General features: G+C 37.8%; 1 protein-coding gene across 2 annotated transcripts in view; it reads left to right on the top strand.

Annotated features, from left to right (window-relative positions):
* Golga4 (golgin A4) overlaps positions 1–19,471 on the top strand; it is a 143,110-nt gene that overhangs the window by 7,702 nt on the left and 115,937 nt on the right. For both annotated transcript variants that reach the window (XM_074060463.1, XM_074060464.1), the window contains exon 2: positions 3,127–3,216. In XM_074060463.1, the coding sequence (XP_073916564.1) occupies positions 3,127–3,216 (90 nt within the window). The remainder of the gene's footprint in view (positions 1–3,126; positions 3,217–19,471) is intronic.

A 19,471-nucleotide genomic window follows, 5' to 3' on the forward strand; every position in this document is an offset into this window, starting at 1 on the left:
AAAGCTATAACATCTCTGAAAGCATTTGTAATTGTGGTGCTATGCTAGGTGTTACATTTGCCTTGTAGGGTACATGTACTTGAGAGAGAAGTACTTCCAATATGATGGTGGCATGCATCATACTATGGTTGCACATAGGAAAACATTTCTGGAGAGGATTAGGGTGACATCTGAGGAGTCATGGTACAGGAATAGGGCATTCAATCTTATTTCTACAAGTGATTGTATTAGTTTTATAATGTTGATAAGAAGTTACTGCAGCTTTAATGCCTAATAACCTAGTTACTTCACAGTTTTATAGGTCAGAAGTCTGCCATGGTTAAACTGGGTTCTCCGCTCAGGGCCTTACAAGTTACTGCAGCTTTAATGCCTAATAACCTAGTTACTTCACAGTTTTATAGGTCAGAAGTCTGGCATGGTTAAACTGGGTTCTCCGCTCAGGGCCTTACAAGGCTAAAATCAAGGTGTCATCAGGTTTTGTTCTCATCTAGAACTTTAGGGTCCTTGTCTATGCTCATGTGGTTATAGGTAAAATTCAGTCTTTTGTGAAAGACTGTCCTTATATCTTTTCAATTGTTGAAGTGGGGGACCACTTTCAGCTCTTAGAGGCTGCCAGTTCCTTGCCACTTAGGCATTTTGTTTTCTTTCAGGATAGGAAGAGTGCATCTCTCTACCCTCAGTCAGATCCATATTTGAAGGGTTTATGTAATAAGATTAGATTATCCAGGTAATCTTTTGATGAACTTAAAATTTTAGTAACCATCAATATCCTTTTTCCATGCAATGTAACATAATCACAGGAGCATTCTCAGTGCAAGGATTATTCAGGGCCATTTTAGTTTTGCCTACACACAGTGACTAAAATGATTTTACTTATACTGAAGATGAGGCCTGTGATCAGCTAATAATCAGTGGGCCACCAATGTATATTAATTATCAGCCAGGATATAACTACCAGTTTCTTAGCAAATAGCTTAAAGATCTAACTTTAGATTTCTCATGGCTATGAGAAGTAGCTAAAGCCTTTTATCTTTTAAAATTTTCTTTTCTACCACTGAGCTGCCTACCCAGCTCTTTAAATCCCTTTATGTATCTTGAAGTGAGATAGTGAATTAAAATCCAGATAACCCATGAGAAGTGTTCAAGTACAGTTCTTTATGCAGTGTTTTATATTTTACAGTTACATCTATTCTCTCATGATCCTTAATTTTGCAACTCCAGAGAATGACCAGCTATCCATCAGGCCAAGTTTGCCAGGTGGTACTACTTTTCTGAGAACAATATATTTTAGAACCTATTCTTCAACTTTGTAAACCCCCCACTTGATTTTGTCAACTTATCCAAAGCTGATGGGGTCCTCTGATTAGACTTACATGAAACCAAGATATAAGACCTGCTACAAATTTTTAAAATTCACAGTGGAGTATACTTTCAAGTGATTAGAGGTTGTGCACAGCTCATATTTGTGCAACTTTGAAGCTCTCTTCCTATGTTTACCAAGTTATGACTTTAATTTTGTATGTCTATTTTCTCACTATGACTCAAAGTCTCATGTGGGTGTGTCTGAGTGACAGACCTCAAGTTACATGCTCCAAATAAAAAGAGGATTAGGTTAGTAAGTTTTCTGAGTTCTAACTTGCACTTTTATAAGATGTGTTAGTGGAAAAAAAGGTGATTAAACTTATGTTTTATAGCTGCTTTTGCCCCTCCCAATTAAACTGCTCCTTTTGAGTTCTGCTTTTGACATAAAAATCTTTCCCATTCAGAGATTAAAGAAGTAAACTATTGTATTTCCTTTTTGTATTTCAATGTAAAAAAAAATAAATCCTTAATGTAGCTTAAGTATGAAGTAAGGATCTGATTGATGTTTCTCTCCCCCACCCATATGGATGGTCAGTTGTCCTAACACCATTATGCCACATCTGTCTTGATGTGAAATGTTACTTTTTTTTATAAATTAAAAATGTCTGTTTGTATGTGTGTATAGTGCTTCTGTGTATGTATACTTTCCTCATGACCTCTCTGTTCCAGCCTAGCCATAGCAGTTATGTGTACAGTTTTGATAGATCAGAACTTTATTTGTTCATTCATCTACTCATTTTTTAATGCCTTTTGTGTAGACTACAAAAGTGTAAGGGCTATTCATTTATATGTATAGAGGAGTTCAGATCTATTTTGTCACAGGTTTTCGAAGGGTCTTGAAGGTTTTGGTTTTATACTTTAAGGGCTATTATTAGTTCACCTTAGACTAGACCTTAGACTTCTAGTTTAAATTATGGGTTCTTTTTGTTTTTTTTGTTTGTTTTTACTGAGGATTATAGTAGTCAGGCTTAGCATCTCTGTATTTAACTATGGTGTATAACTAGGTTCAAAGAAAGGCTTTGGACTAGAGATGTAGACAAATGTTATTTACTTGTGTATTTCATATAGTATTGAATGTTTAAAGGACTTTAAAGATGAAATTAAGTCTTTTTTTTTAATGAACTTTAAATTTTAAAATCATTTTGTTTTATAGAAAACTTGCAGAGCTAGTACAGAGATTTCATATACTCCTGACTTGGCTTCAGTTTCCCTTAATATCATCTTACAGTACCATTACAACCGTATTTGATATATGAAGAGACATAGCCTTCAAAAGTTTATTTAAGCCCGGTGTCAGGGCATGCACCTGTAATCCCAACAGTGGAGAGGCTAAGACAAGAGGACTGTGAGTTCAACAGTAGAGAGGCTAGGACAAGAGGACTGCGAGTTCAAGATGAGCCTGGGCTATACATAGTGAATTTGAGGTCACCCCAGACTATAGTGAGACTTTTGTCTTAGAAATAAATAAATAAATAAATAAATGCAAAGAACTCTCTCAAAATTTAGCTAAGAAATAGTTCTTAATACTAAGAACTATTAAGTATTAAGAAATAGTTCTTAATACTGCTGATAAAGTCAAACCACGGGTCCACTAGGTAGCCTGAGTCTTTTAGTTGATTATATTTTAGTTACTCTTTTCTGCTTTTTAAATGGTTGTTCATTTCCTTTCTTTTACTGGGTTTGTATGTGTAGATGGAGAAAAGAACAACATAGTGCCTCAGTCAATGTAGTCTTTCTAATTTGTACAATAATTTTAAAATATAGGCTTCCTCCAGCTCTCCAGTGCCAACAAGAACTAGAAGCAGGACATCTTCATTTACAGAGCAACTTGATGAGGTTATTTCCAATAGAGAGGTAAGTTTGAAATTTCTAAGATACTTCTCTCAAGAAATGAATCTAGACTGTAATGCTACTGTTGATAACAAAATGGGAACTATTTTGGCAGGCCAATTATTTAATTCCTAGGTATTGTTTTTGTTAGTTATATAGTCTCTTTTTTTCACATAGCAGTTGTGCATTTGTAAAGTGTTTCTTCTTTGAGACCTTATTTTAAGAGTATACTATACTCTTTAATATTTGAAGCTTTCAGAAAAATTTGGTGACATTTTGTTCAGCATAGCATCATATGGGAAGAAGCCCTATATTTTCAAGCTGGTGAATGGAAGCTGAAAAGTAACTTAACTTATTCTACATAACTAAGAAGGTGGCATCAGAACTTTTTTCCCCCCAACATCCTTTTTCTTGATGTGAAATATAGCACAAATACAGAAAAGAAGTAACTTGAGCTTCAACAATAGAGTGAATTATCATGAAGTGACTCTCCATATTACTACCACATAGGTCAAGAAAATGAACACTACCAGCACTTTAGTGCTTTTTTCCCCACCTCTGAAAGATTGCCAGCATCCTGAATTTTTGGTATTTGCTTCCTTCCTTTTCTTTATAGTTTTACTATTTAAGCTGCTTTTTAAATGTAAACATTACAGTTAAGCATGTCTCCAGTTTTTGGCTGTTGTGAATTATGCTGCTATGAACATTTGTGTACTTTTTTTTTTTTTTTTTTTTTTGGTACATGTAATACCTGTATTTCTACTAGCATATGTTTTGGAACAGAATCATTTTCTCAAAGGATATAATTGTTTTTAACACTTTAGAAGATAATGTCAATTGTATTCCAGAGTGGTTGTAAATATTTTTACCGTCTCACCTCATGAAAGTAACTTGTTAGTCTTTAGTTTAGCCATTCTGGAAGATGATTATCTTTTGTTACAGTTTTAATTTGTATTTATCTTATCACTAAAATTGAATTTTCATCTATTTATTGACCATTTGATATATATATATTTGTGAAGTTCTTATTTAAAGCTTTGTCCCATTTTTCTTTTTTTTTTTTTGGCAGTACTGGAATTTGAACTCAGGGCCTCATACTTGCTGGGCAAGCACTCTACCACTTGAGCCACTCCATCTGCCCTGTCCCATTTTTCTATTGAATTTTACTGATTTGTAGGATTTCTTGTGTGTGTGTGTGTGTGTGTGTGTGTATTCTTTTGTTTTGGTAGTTCTGGCAGTCAAATTCAGTCTTATGAAATGTGCTCTATTACTGAGCTATTCTCTCAGTCCCAGGTCCCAGGAATTCTTTTTTTTTTTATAGTATAGATTTGAGTTCTTTCTTGACTGTATGTTTCTTTCACCTTGTTTGCCATTCTTCTTTGATGAAAAGAGGCTTATTATACTTTCCAACTTATCAGTACTTAATTTTATAGCTAGTATTCTTTATTTCATGTTAAAGAATTATTTTCTTAAGAGTAGTTTCTTATATTATCTTGTTTTACTTTTCACATTTAAATCTATACCCCACTTGGAAATGATTTTTCAATATGATGTGAAGTAGGGATCAAGTTTCATCCTCCATAGTGTATCTAGCCTTTTGTACTATATTTTCCACATTGCTCTACTTTTTTCAGAAACTAAGTATGCATAGTTGAGTGGCTTTTTTGAGCTTTCTATTCTGATCTATTGTTTGCTTTGCTTGTCTTTGATTCAATTTCACAATGTCTTAATAACTAAACTTTTATGTTCTTGGTCTCAGTATAGCAAGTCCTCCCATGTTCCTGAAAGTCTTGGTTATTCTTGTTCCTTTCTGTATAATTCCATATCAACTTTTGAATCAGGTAATTAAGTTCTGTAAAAACAAAACCAAAACTAAATAAAGTGTAAACATGACCACAAAACAAACTTGTAAGAATTTTGGTCGAGATTGTATTGAGTCTATAGATTGGTTTGAAGTGTTGCAGGCTGGTGTCGAGGATCCTTGCCTTCACAGGCCAGAGAACTGGCTCATGGGGCAGCTGATTGTCTTGTAAGCCAAAGCCAGTATATAAAGTAGGATTTATTAGAGAGAAGGGAAAGGCTACAGCTAGAGCAGTGCTGCGGAGTCCAGAAACTGGTAGCTCCTTGCTCAGATAAAGGCTGGGGTTTTTATGGACATTTTAACTCGGTTAGGTGGTTTCTTTTCACTGGCCATGGATTCACAGGCTTTCTTAGGTGAACTGGTTTGTTTTGCCCCTTTTTGGGGAAGGGGAAACAATCGAGAGCATTTTGTTCATCAGACCCAGTATCTCCTCTTCAGGATGCAGAAATGAAGATTTATTAATCCTCAGGATGCAGAAATGATATTGCTCTCTATGGGGGGATGGGATACTCACTCATCTGCCTTAAGTCTCCAGACTTAAGGAGACTTCTCTCCCTTTTGAGAGAAGTACCCAATTGCTGTTGGGGAGAGGGGAGATGACTCATCTAGCTGCTTTGTGCTGACAATGGGGTGCTGGGTGGGGGTTGGGGGAGGATGGTGGTGCTTGTCTCAGGGGTTGACCCATGCAGTCTTCAGGGGCCCCGATAGAACGGGATGGAGGTCTCATGTATAGGCAGAGGTGAGTATTCCTTGACTAAGAGCTGGAGTTTGCATAATAAGTGCTCTGGAGAGAGAGCAGTAAAACTGCTTTTAAGAGGTTTAAGATTTCCCTGGGATGTTTGATAAGCGATCCTTCAGTAGTTAACAATCCTCACTTGGAGGGGGTGCTGTTTTCTTGCTCCCTCCCTTGTTAGATTGAGCTTTTTCTCTCTCTCCTGGTTATTACTGAACCTAACTGGGCTTAACTGGGGGTGACTGGAGATTCAGAAAAGACACAGGATAGACAGAAAGTGGGGTCAAGTGTGTTGGGTGTTTGGGTGGAAACGCCCAGCCCTTATTGCTTCTTTTCTCTATCTTTATTCTTAAAGGCCTTACTCCTTGCAGTTCTTTAAAACCTTGCTTAAAACCTCTTTCCTTAGACTCCCACTGTCCCATGTTTTCTCTTAGGTTATCTTTAGCTTAATCACTGTTAAAGTCTTTTGACCCCAGGCTTGCAGCTTTTCTTTAGCATTCTCTCTTTAGCTTTCTTAAAGCCTTGGTGCTCAGACTTGCAAAGTCTTGGTCCTCTATCTTGCACTGTCCCATGTTCTCTCTGGCTTTTCTTTAGCTTCTAAACCCTATGTTAAAGTTCTTTCTTTAGCTTAGCTTTCCTAAGGCGTATGTTAAAGTTCTCAGTGCAGACTTTCTATCAAATCCTTTTTAGCCATTCTTTTCCCTTCAGCAATTTCCCTTTAGCAATTCTTTTTCCTTCAGTAATTCTTTTCCCTTCCAAAAGCTTTCCACACCAAAACGCCCAGAGCAAAAGCCAAAAGCCAAAGCCCAAAAAACCTCAAAAGCAAAAGCCCCATGCCCCCTTTCAGTGGGTCTTTTTATATCCAATGGCAAATAGGGTGGAGCAGAGACCCTCAGGGCGGGGCGTGACATTGTAACAGGAGAAATCTGCTTTCCTGCTTCTCTGAATGCAAATTTAGGAGATGCAGCTATTCTGCATTTTTCTGTTTCCTGGTTGGGGCTATGCCTTTCTCAGCCTACAGGTAAAAGCAATTAAGCCACATTTCACCTGGCTTATGGACAGTTCTCATAGGCTTTTCATAATCTGCTCTCCACACTTGGTCTTTCCAAAGAGCCACATGGGCATACAGGACCAGGAAAGCGTACTTAGAGTCTGTATAGATGTTGGCAGTTTTTCCTTCAGATAGTCATAATGCCTTAGTGAGAGCTATCAGCTCAGCCAATTGGGCACTAGTAGAAAGAGGCAGAGGTTCAGCCCATAGGGTCTCAGTGAGACAGACCACAGCTGCCCCTGCTCATCTAATTCCCTCCCAGATGAATGAACTTCCGTCCATGAAGAGAGTGAGGTCTGGGTCTGGGAGTGGCTGGTCAAGGAGGTCAGGCCTAGCCAAATAACACTCAACTAGCACCTCCTCACAGGAATGCATGAGTGGGTCCCCCTCAGTGGGGAGGAGTGATTCCAGATTTAGGGCAGAGCACACCTGAAGGCTCACATCTGGACATTCTAATACTGGGCCTGATACTTAAGTAGCCTGTTGTCTGATAACCATAGTCCTCCTTTAGCTATTAGAAGCCCTCCTAGATTATGTGGAGTATATGTGGTTAAAGGCTGTCCAAGAATTAATTTTTTGGCTTCTGGATCAAGAGGCAGGTTACCACTAGGGCCCTTAGGTACTCAGGCCACCCTTTAGCCACATTTTCTAGTTTTTTTACTCAGCTATCCCAGTGGTTGTAGATTGGGGCCTCGGAGCTGGATTAATACTCGTAGGGTTCACCTCCACCTTTTCCTAGACATATACCTGGAAGTGGTCTTGTGTGGGCAAGCTCAATGCTGAGGCAGTTTGGAGTGACAGTTTAAAGGCCTGAAAAGCTTTTGTGTTTTCAGGGTTGAAGGACTGAAGGACAGACTGCGGGAAGTCCCAAAAGGGCAATAAGTGGTCAAGGAGACACTTCTCCTCCCTAAGAAATGCCTGTTTGCATTTGAAAGGCATCTCCATCCTCAGGCAATGCAAATAGGCTATAAAACCCCACTCCCCACCCAGGCCCAGGGGATCACCTGTTTCCGGGTCCCCCTGCATTCTCCAATATGCAGTCTTTCTCTTCTCTTTTCTCCAACTAAATTCTCTGCAAATAAAATCTTTCCGACCTCTGCTGTTGGAGTCTGCCTGTGCTTTCATTCTCAGAGCAGGTTCAAGAACCCTGAGCATCTAAAATTCCTGCACGTGTCATCTGTGCATCAGGGTCCCATTCTAAAAGGGATTGAAAGCCTCACTGAGCATCATTTAGGAGCTGGTATGGGGGCCTGGCAAGGGCTGTATATCTAGGGATCCAGATTCTGCAAAGTCCTATAACTCCCAAGAAAGCTGTAAGCTGCTTTATGTCTGGAGCAGTGGGAAACAGAGAATTGGGTAGATTCCCTCATGACTCAGGGAGCAAGTCTGTGCCTTTAAGACCACACCTAGATAAGTTACCTGAGGGAGGCATAATTGAGCCTTCTCCTTAGAGACTTTGTATCCCTGGGAGGCCAGAAAGTTTAAAAAGGACTCAGTTGCCCTGCAGATGAGGGGCTCTGTGGCTCCACACAGAAGTAAGTCATCAACATATTGAAGAAGGGTGGCCTCTGGGTAGTGCCAACCTAATAAGTCTCTGGTTAGAGCCTGTCCACAAAGATGAGGGCTGTCCCTAAACCCTTGTGGCAAAACTGTCCAAGTCAGTTGTGAAGGGTTTGTGGGATCTTCAAAGGCAAACAGAGACTGTCAGGATGCAAAGGAATGCAAAAGAAAGCATCCTTTAAATCTAGTATAGAGTATTATTGGGCTTTTGAGGGTATTTGAGCCAATAGAGTATAGGGATTGAGAACAATTGGGTGGAGGGGAATGACTGCTTCATTAATGAGCTGGAGGTCTTGAACTAACATCCATTTGTTTGGCCCTTGTGGACAGCAAGAACAGGAGTATTGTAGGGGCTGGAGCAACTAATTAGTAGCCCTTGTGTTTTTAGGGAATTTGTGATAGGTAAGAGCCCTCTTCATCCCTCAGGCTTGAGGGGATACTGTTTTTGATGTGGAAACTGTGAGGGATCTTTTAGTTTAATTTGAATTGGGAAGGCTGTTCTGGCTTGCCCTACAGTCATTCAGTCACTCCACATTGTGGGATCTACTTGTTCCTGAAGAAGGGGGCAGCAGAGGTAGTCTCCTGGGGGTAGTAGAATTTGAGCCTTTAATTGGTATAGTAAATCCTGTCCCAAGAAGGGTACTGGCATTTCAGAGACTATGAGAAAAGAGTGACAGAAGTGGAGATCTCCTGTTAGAATAACCATCATCAAAAACACTACTAACAGGTGTTGGCAAGGATGTGGGGAAAAAGGAACCCTAGTACACTGCTGGTGGGAATGCAAGCAAGTACAACCACTCTGGAAAAAAATTTGGAGGCTTCTTAAAAATCTAAACATAAATCTGCCATATGATCCAGCAATCCCACTCTTGGGAATATACCTAAAGAAATGTGACACAGGTTACTCCAGAGGCACCTGCATACCCATGTTTCTTGCAGTGCTATTCACAATAGCTGAGATATGGAAACAGCCAAGATGCTCCACTACTGATGAATGGATTAAGAAAATGTGGTATTTATACACAATGGAATTTTACTCAGCCATGAAAAAGAATGAAATCTTATCATTCGCAAGTAAATGGATGGAACTGGAGAACATCATTCTGAGCGAGGTTAGCCAGGCTCAGAAGACCAAAAATTTTATGTTTTCCCTCATATGCAGACTTTAGATCTAGAGCAAGTGCAGCAATGTAGTTGGACTTGGATCACATGTTAAGGGGTGAGAGCACTCATGGGAAGTATGGGGATAGGTAAGAAACCCGAAACATGAAAGTATTTGATGTCCCTACTGTAGAGGAACTAATACAGGAACCTTAAAGTGACAGAGCTCAACATGAGAAGGGAATCAGGAACTAGTGAAAGGGTCAGTAAGAGATGAATTAACTTGGGATGTAACACATTGGTACATGGAAGCAATGTTAGGAATCTCTCTGTATAGATATCCTTACTTAACTACCAAAAATGCTTTATCTCTCTTATTATTGCTTTTGTTTTCTCTCCAACAAAACTCTGGGTTAGGTGGGTTCTTTTCAATGGCCATGGATTCACAGGCTTTCTTAGGTGAACTGGTTTGTTTTGCTCCTTATTGAGGGAGGGGAAACAATCTTGAGATCATTTTGCTCATCAGCCCTGTGGCAGATCTGTCAGACCTAGTATCTCCTCTTCAGGATGCAGAAATGCAGATTTCAGGATGCAGGAATGTAGATCTATAACTCCTTCTCAAGATGCAGGAATGATAGTGCTTTGCATGGGGGAATGGGATACTCACTCATCTGCCTTAAGTCTCCAGACCCAACAGCTTGAAGAAAGTCTCATTGTTAAAAATCAATATTTGTAGTTTTTGATTATGAATAGTGATATAATGAGGCTTGTACATATACATTTATAATGCTGTTATTTTGTAGGATAGGTTTATAGAAATGGGATTGCTGGGTCATAAGGTATATGCATATTTAAAAACATTGACAATATTTGAAGTCCTGATAAAGGTTACTTTAAAACAAACTTCTAAAAAGTTTAATTTAGTAAACTTAAAAATATTATAGTACATGCATTGGCTTTCTGTTACTGTAACATAAAGAGAAGAGGCTTATTTTGGATCACATTTTGGAAGTTTCAGCCTGTTGACCCTGTTGCTTTTGGGCATGTGGTGAGGCAACAGAGCTTTCAACTCCACTGCCAGGTCATGAAAAAGTGGAAGAGCAAGGGACTAGGTCTCACTATTTCCTTCAAGGATACAACCCCAAATGACTGGAATACCTCCCAGTAGTTCCCCCTTCTTAAAGTTTCTATCACCTCCCTATACTGCCAAGCTGGGAACTAATGCTTTTAACACATGTGCCTTTGGGACATTTAAGATCCAAACTATAGCAGTGCAGTTTTCGTATTCAAAATTAATGACCTGTACGGTATATGCTTAGTGCATATTTAAATGATCTGATGGTTCATGAAAGTATAGATTATATGCATACTTTCTCTGAGATTTTATTTTTCTTTGCCATCATTTTCAGTACTGCATTTCTTTATGGTTTCAAGCATAACGCTGAAGTTAGTTTATATATGTAACCAATTTGAATGATTGGTTACGTGTAACCAATTTGAATGAAAGATCCAGTACTGAATAGTAATGGCATGCAATCTGTTAATGGCATCTTTCCTATATTTAGAATATTGATTGTATTATAATGTATTGGTTTACATACAGAATAGTTGACACTCTGAAACTTGATTGTTATTACTGCTTTTTAAAAGGACTTACATTATCTAGGATGCTTTAAATTTTTTAATTGAATATGTATTTACAAAATGATCCTTTTTGAAAGTGATGACTTGAGTTGTCTTTTACAATAGGCTGAATCAACTAGAAGTATGTTTTATTTCTTCCTAAATTTCAGTACCAATGATCCTGTATATGTCTAGCTTACATGATGATTTCTGATAGACAAATCAGTGTCATCGACTGATTTCCTTGCTTTTAAAGCTTTTATGACATTCTGAAAGGTATTTTTGATGACAAAAGTGCAATGTGAACTTGAAGTCAACTTATTTTGCAATACATAATAACCTTTCCAACTTTACGATTGTTATTGATTGAAAGTACATTACATAAAACTTTTTTTTTTTTTTTTTTTTTTTGGTCAAACTGGGTTTTTTGACCAAGGCCTTGTGCTTGCTTCCAGAAAGGTGCTCTATCACTTGAGCCATGCCCCTGGCCCTACATGAAACATCTTTTTAGTCATCCCCCACTCCTGGGCTTTTCATTTTGTAAAACCCCTAAGATAGAAGGTACCTTTTTCCTTTGTTGTGCTGTGGATTGACGCAGGCCCTTGTACATGCTACGTAAGCATTCTACCCTAAGCTACATCCTCAACCCAACACGTGTTTTGTTTTGTTTTGTTTTTTAAGGAAAATATGAAAGTTTAGCTCAAAATATGAATATTTGTTCACCTCTGCAGCAGATACTGTAAAATATATCTTTAGAATGCTTGGGAAATAGAATAGTTTCCTTAATTTCCTGGTCAATTAAAAGTTTTATCTTTTTTTACCTACTACTAAAATCCTCACTACTTTCTTGTGTTAGTAAATAGTATATGTAAATTCAAATAAGTCTGTCTTTGGTTGTGTGCCTTGGGCTTCATTTTTGGTTTGTTTGTTTTTTGAGTAGCCCTGTGTAGCCCATGCTGCCCTTGAACTCATGATCCCAAAAATCTCATTGTAAAATGGGAATAGTAACACCTTTTTGTGGCATTGTTGTGGGGGTTATCATGTGAATCTTTCACATGGCACCTTGCTTATAACACGTGCTCATTAAATTGTTATTAGGAGCAAACATGAGGAGGGCGAGAGCTGCTTCCTTTACCTGCTTACTTTTTCCTATATTAGGAGAGACAAAAGGACCATATATAGATTAAGGTCTTAGGGATGTTCTCTTTCTGTCTCTTTGCTTGTTGAACCTGTGAAGGAAGGATTAGATAGTTTCCCTTTTCCTCTTATTGCTTTCAACTTTGCAGTCTTCCTAAAACACTACCTCCTAGATTAGGAGCAAGTAGGAATGTCCATTGTTATACACAGGATTTATTTATTACATTTTTTGTATTTTTAAATTAAATTCCAGAACCACTTCATTTTTTTGTAATCTTTTTTTTTCTTGGCTAAGAAATGTAGTATAGAAACAATTCTACTTAATTGGTGAATTATTTTCTACTTAGTGTAAGGAACTGCTGAACAAGGACTACGCCACATGTGGAAAAGAAAGATTTATTGAAATACAGACTGCTGGGCTGCCTCCCTCGGGATTAGGGTGCAGCAGCTTGGCTGGAATGGGTAGTGGGCTTTATAGGAGAGGCCAAGCTGTGAGGAAATGAGAGAGTTTCTGGTCTTGGATTATCTGTGATCACCAGATGGAACCGGTCAACATGCCTAACTAGTTGAGAAACTGGAAGTTCCTGAGATTTTGCAAGCAGGGAAACAATCAGGGAAGTTTGGCAAATGGTCATAAATCAGGGAGTCTGGTTTCAGTGCTAGCCTCGGGACCTTCCTCCCACCCCAAGAATGCCAGGGACCTAACATTTAGTATGTGCGTTTTCATTTTTACTGTAAGGTTTTTTTTTGCTTCCTTACAAACTTAGAGACAGTTTGGAGAAATGGAAGGGTCACAAGATTTCATCTCATGTGATTTGTGATTTTAGGCAACTTCCTTAACTGAAGCAAACCAGATAATGATATACAATAAAAATCAATTAAAGACAATTAGTACACCACCAATAGGGAAGTAGGTGGCAAAAATAATGTTGAATAAACTATGAAGTTAAAAATTGATAAAAGTAAAAGTAGTAATAATAAAACAATAATAAAGGAGGAGGTAGGGAAAGGGACACAAAAAAGAAGCAAGGTTAAATGGAAGGAAACAAAGAATAACATGGATCCAGAGATAAATTTGATTACAAAATGAAGGTAAAGGTAAGAAGCAGAATAAAAAATAGTAAAATTGAAAGAATACTAAATACATGATATAAACCAAAAAAGTGTAAAATCAAAAAGACAAATATTAGAGAAGCTTTTTTGTGTGTATGGTTTCTAATATTGGAATCCACCAGGCCTTGGGGGTTAGTTATACCTGGAGTTCGTTGTAGTTCCTCTGTGTTCCCACTATACAGTTTGGTGCTGTATGTGGGATGAGGGTGGGATCCTTCAGTCATATGTTGTCAGCATCAGGGCTGGATTCACCTTTGAAGCTTCCCTTCTTTGCCTACTGGTTGCCACTGCTGGCCTCAACTATCTTTGTGGCCTGTGTACTGGGCAGGTTCTTACATTCTCCAGAGGCCTCCTGCTTGTACACCCAAGGACTGCAAATGTCCAAGCTGTGGAGCATGACTTGAGTGCTTCAGAGAGTGGGAAGCAAACAGAGCTTTGAGTTTTGCACTGGATAGGGATACCCAAGGGAACTGGGCACTGTGCCTACTGTTGTTTTTAAATCTTGCCTAGCTGTAAGCCAATCTATGGGATGAGGAGGTGTGGAAATTGAACAGTCCACAAGACCTGGGCTCAGAGTTCTTAGTCCCACCTGGTAGCAAACCACATGCAACAGGGAGGCAGCCCTGGAAGCCAAACAGTCACTGGCCAGTAGCTCAGAGCTTTCAACCTCTGCAGTAACCCACAGGTGATGGGACGCCTTCCTCACCACAGACCACCAAACATTGTGCTTTTTACAGCCCCCTGCTGCTTCTTTAACTTGTCAGCTGGTCCGCATTCAGCCCACAACTGCCTCTCTTGGCCTTCTCCAACCAGTGTAGCTTTGTCTCAAACAATAGGCTCCCTCTCAAGATCGCACCTGGTTTATAACACTCTGAGATAAGGGGAGCAAGGGAATGGATTTCTTCCTCACTGCTAGCCTATCACACAGGAGAGGAGTCATTGTCAGACCAAATCTCCTCCTTGGATTTAAGGCTTGCAAGAACTTTGGGTTTCTCCTGCAGCTGGGACTGCCACTGTGTTGTCATCAGTACTGCCTGGATTCAGCTTCCTCCCTGACAACCTCCTCTTTTCCCTACCCCATTCCAGGAGCCAAGGTTGGAATTGCAGGCTGTTTCCTATTGTTCTTTGTTTCTTAGTGCTTTTTAGCTGTCCTTTTATCTATTTCTTCTTGATTCCTGTTCTTCTTTTTCTGTCCTTGAAATATATACAGTCTCTTTTTTTACTTTTCTTCTTCTGATTTACTGAATCATGGAGAACAAACTTCCAGTCACCTTCTTACACTTTATACTCTATGATTTCATTTTTAATGGAGTTGTTTTCTTAATATATTTTTGGTTTTTTTTTTTAGATTACTAAATGACCCAAACATTGTCTGCACATATGAATAAATGAAAAAAAAATAAATTCCCTTACAAAGTGTTTTTAAAAAGTTAAAAAAATTACTATCTGTAGAAATACAATTTGTGTTTATAAACTTTGTGTCCTGCAACATTGGTAAGCTTGTTTATTCTAATAGTTTTTTAGTAGATTGTGGAGGATTCCCAGGCGAGCAGCCACACTGGTCTGGCAGGGAAAGAGTTAAGGCAATTGTATCTTGCCCTGGCTGAAAACAAGTGGAGCAACCGGCTCACTTGTGATAAAGCCTTGCTTGCAGTAGAGGCAATTGCATAAACACTCTGACCATTAGGGCCTGGATGGCATCTGTGTTACCTCCTCAATTCTTGCTTGTGCACCTAGTAAACTTCCTCTAAACAGAGTATTTAACTGCTGCTCATTACACATTAAAGTTGAACCTAATCTCTGAATCTGGTCCCTGAGTGTTTCTCAGTCGTCCTCCTCCTCCTCCTCACCAGGCTAACAGAAGCCCACCACACTGCAACAGATTTCTTTATATGTAATATCATCTGCGAATAGGCGTAATTTTGTATCTTCCTTTAGTCTGTGCCTGTTATTACATGTTCTTGCCTAATTCCTATGACTAGAATCTTGAATATAAGTGTTGAGAGCAAGTCAGGTGTGATGATGGCTCCTGCTGTAATCCCACATACTCAAAGGCAGAGAGAGGAGGATGGCTGTTCCAGGCCAGCCTGGGCAAAGTTAGCCTGAGACCCTATCTGAAAAACAAATGTAAAGCAAAGGATTGGGGATTGTATCTCAAGTGGTAGAGCACTTACCTAACACGTTCAAGGTCCTGAGTTCAATCTCCAGTACTTTGGAAATGTTGAGAGCAGACATATTTGTCTCTCTTTGATCTTAGGAAGAAAGTGAAAGTGTTCAGTCTTTTCGTTTGTTTTAGGATTGGTGTCTTGCTCTGTTAGCAAGTAGTCTCAAACTCCTGGACTCGAATGACCTCATCTTCCCTAATAGCTGGGACTACAGGCGCATTCCTCTGTGCCAGCTGAGTGTTCAGTCTTTTTTGTCATTTTATATAATGTTAGCTGTGGTCGTTTAATCAATCCCCTTTATTATGTTGAGCAAATTCCCTTCTACTATTACTTTGTGGGGGGTCTTCTTATCTGAATCAGTGGTGGTTTGTCTGCTGAGGTGGATGTATGACTTTATCCATTATTCTGTAAAATATGATGCATTACATTAATTAATTTTGGATGTTAAATTTTTGCATTCCTGCAGTAAATCTCATTTTATCATAGTAAATAGTCATATATGTATATTCATATATATATTTATATATGTGTATATATATGTATATATATATATGTGTATATATATATATATACATATATATATATATACATATATATAGTTTGATTTGATACTGATAGGGTTTTTGTTTTGTTTTGTTTTAGGCTTACTGGGGTTTGAACTCAGGACATTATGTTTGCTAGTCAGGCATACTACCACTTGAATTACTCCAGCAACTGCATATTGGTAGTATTTTGTTGAAGAGTTTTGTGTCTGTACTGATAAGAGATGTTGGTCTGTACATTTCTTATTTTGTGATATCTGATTTTAGTATCAAGAGAATGCTGGACTCAGAATAAATTGGGAGTGTTTCCCTCTCAATATTTTTTGAGTTTGTGAAGAATTGTTATTAATTCATCTTTAAACATTGGGTATGCATTATAGTTTATGAAAGAAAACTGAAGGGAAAAGAATATGACAAAAGTAGTAGTGTAATTGAATTTGTCTTTAAAACTTAATACATTGCTATTTCAAAAGTTTTTTTGTACATACTTTGGAAAGAAGGTAATTCTGCATATAGGTACATATAGGTACAAATAAATGATTAAGGTTTTTTTTATTCTATTATCTCTATACACCTCCATGCTCTCTTTTTAATTATATAAAGATGAATGACTTGAACTGAGGGTTGTAGTTCAAATGGTAGAGCACTTGCCTACCAAGTACAAGGCCCTGAGTTCAATTTTCCATACCACAAAAAGAAAAAAAAAATCAAAAGAATGACTCATCATCATACTGAGGTATGATTGATATGTAAAAAACTATACATATTTAATGAATATTCACTGGTGAAACTATCACCTCCATTGAGGCCACAGATACATTCATCACCTCCCAAAGTTTCCTTCTGTGTCCATATTGTGATGATGATGATGATTGTTATTGTTAACATCTGCCCTCAAGATTTTAAATGTACAATACAATATTGTTAGAGCTTAGCATTATGCTTTATAAAATCTCTCCAGAATTTCTTTACTTTGCAGAACTGAAGCTTCATATGCTTTTCTAATTTTTAAAATTCTTTGTTAGCATGAATTAGTTGTTCAAAGGAATTTCATTGTGATATTTACAGTGTGCATACAATTTTATCAAATTCACCCCATCCTCCCCCTTCTTTAAAATAGTTTTTAGTGGGTTTCATTGTGCTTTTTTCACACATACATATAATGTACTTCTATAATACTAGCCCCCACCACCACCTTCTCCATTCCCTCTCCTTCCACCCTCTAGTTCTCCCCACCAAACAGTCCTTGTTCTATTTATTTACTTTATTTTTGGCAGTACTGGAGTTTGAACTCAGGACCTTGTGCTTGCTAAGGAAGTGCTCTACCACTTGAGTAATGTCTCTAGCCCCACACTCCCCCTTTTATAATCATGTCATCATTATTCCACATATTAGTGAAAGCATGTAATATTTGTCTTTCTGAGCTTGGTTTATCTCACTTAACATGGTGATCTGGAGTTCCATCCATTTTCCTGCAGACAACATAAATTAATTCTTCTTTATGACTAAAATATACTCCATTGTATATATGTACCACATTTTCTTTATCCAATTATCACTTGTTGGGCACTAGGCTGGTTCCCATATCTTTGCTATTTTAAATAGTGCTACTATCAACATGAGTTTGTAGATATCACTCTTCTATGTTGATTTACATTCCTTTGGATATATTTTTAGTTTCTTGGGGAAACTCCATACTGAGTTCCATAGTGGCTGGACTAATTTCTGTTCCCACCAACAGTGTTTATGGATTGATTTCTCCACATACATCCTCGCCAGCATTTGCTGTTGTTTGTTTTCCTGTTGATAGCCATTCTGACTGGGATGAGATGGAATCTCTGTGTCTTTTTGATTTGCATTTCCTTCTGGCTAAGGATGTTCAACATTTCCCTTTAGAGGGCAGAGCACTACTGGAGTTTAAATGCAGGGGTTTGTGCTTGCTAGACTGGCACTCTGTTGCTTGAGCCATACCTCCAGCCCAACATTTCTTTTTATTATTAGCCATTTGTACTTCTTTTGAGAACTTTTGAGGACTTGGTTAAGTTCATTTGCCCCGTTATTAATTGGGTTGTTTGTCCTTTGGGTGTTTAATTCTTTGAATTCTATATATTCTATATATTAATGTGTTGTCTGATGAATAGCTTGCACACATTTTCTCCCATTCTGTGTGTTGTCTCTTGATTTTGGAAATTATTTCATTTGATGTGCAGAAGCTTTTTAATTTGATGTAGTCTCATTTGTCAATTGTTGCTCATATATCCTGAACAATTGGAGTTCTTTTTCGAAAGTAATTACCTTTGCCTGTATATACATGGTGAGAGATAGGGATCTAGCTTCAGTCATGTGTCTGAATATCCACTTTTCCTAATACCATTTGTTCAGTGACTTTCTTTTCTCCATGTTTTTGGCTCCTTTGTCAAAAATCATATGCCTGTAACTTAAGGGTTTGTTTCTGATTGATTCGATTGGTCTATTTGTCTGCTTTTGTGCCAGTACCATGCTGATTTTGTTACTATGACTTAGTAGTATAATTTGAAGTCAGGTAATTATGATAACTCCAGCATTACTCTTTTTGTTCAGGATAGTTTTGGCTGTTTGGGGTATTTTATGCTTCCATATGAGTTTTGGGGTTAAATTTTTTTCCTATTTCTGTGACGAATTTTATTGGGATTTTAATGGGAGTTGCATTGAATTTGTAGGTTGCTTAATTCTGCCAATCCGTGAACATAGGAGATCTTCCATCCTCTAATGTATTCTTCATTTTCCTTCTTCAGTGTCTTATAGTTTTCATTGTAGACATCTTTTACCTCCTTAGTTAAGTATTTTATGCATCTAAGTACTTTATTTGTGCTGTGAATGGGATAATTTTCCTGATTTCTTTCTCTGTGTGTTCCTTTCTGGTATAAAGAAAAGCTACTGATTTTTGTATGCTCATTTTGTGTCCTGTTACTTTGCCAAATTCTTTATCAGACCTAAGAGTTTTTTTGATGAAGTCTTTAGTGTCTTTTAAGTATAGGACTATGTAATTTTCAAATAGGGATAATAAGACTTCTTTCTTTCCTATTTGTATCCCTTTTCTTTCTTTCTTTTGCCTTATTGCTCTGTCTTGAAATTTCAGCACTGTATTGAATAACAGTTTCCTGATTTTAAAGAAAATAGTTTGGTTTTTTTCCCCATTTATTCCATGTTGGCTATAAATTTGTCATATATGACCTTTAGTATATTGACTATGTTCCTTCTATTCCTATTTTCTTCCCGACTTATATCATGAATGTATGTTGAATTTTATCAAAGGCTTTTTCTGCATCTGTTAAGATGATTGTGTGAGTTTTGTCTTTGATTCTGGTTATATACTGTATTATATTTATTGATTTCTGTAAATTGAACCATCTC

Source organism: Castor canadensis, chromosome 17, assembly GCF_047511655.1.
Source record: "Castor canadensis chromosome 17, mCasCan1.hap1v2, whole genome shotgun sequence".
NCBI lineage: Eukaryota > Metazoa > Chordata > Mammalia > Rodentia > Castoridae > Castor > Castor canadensis.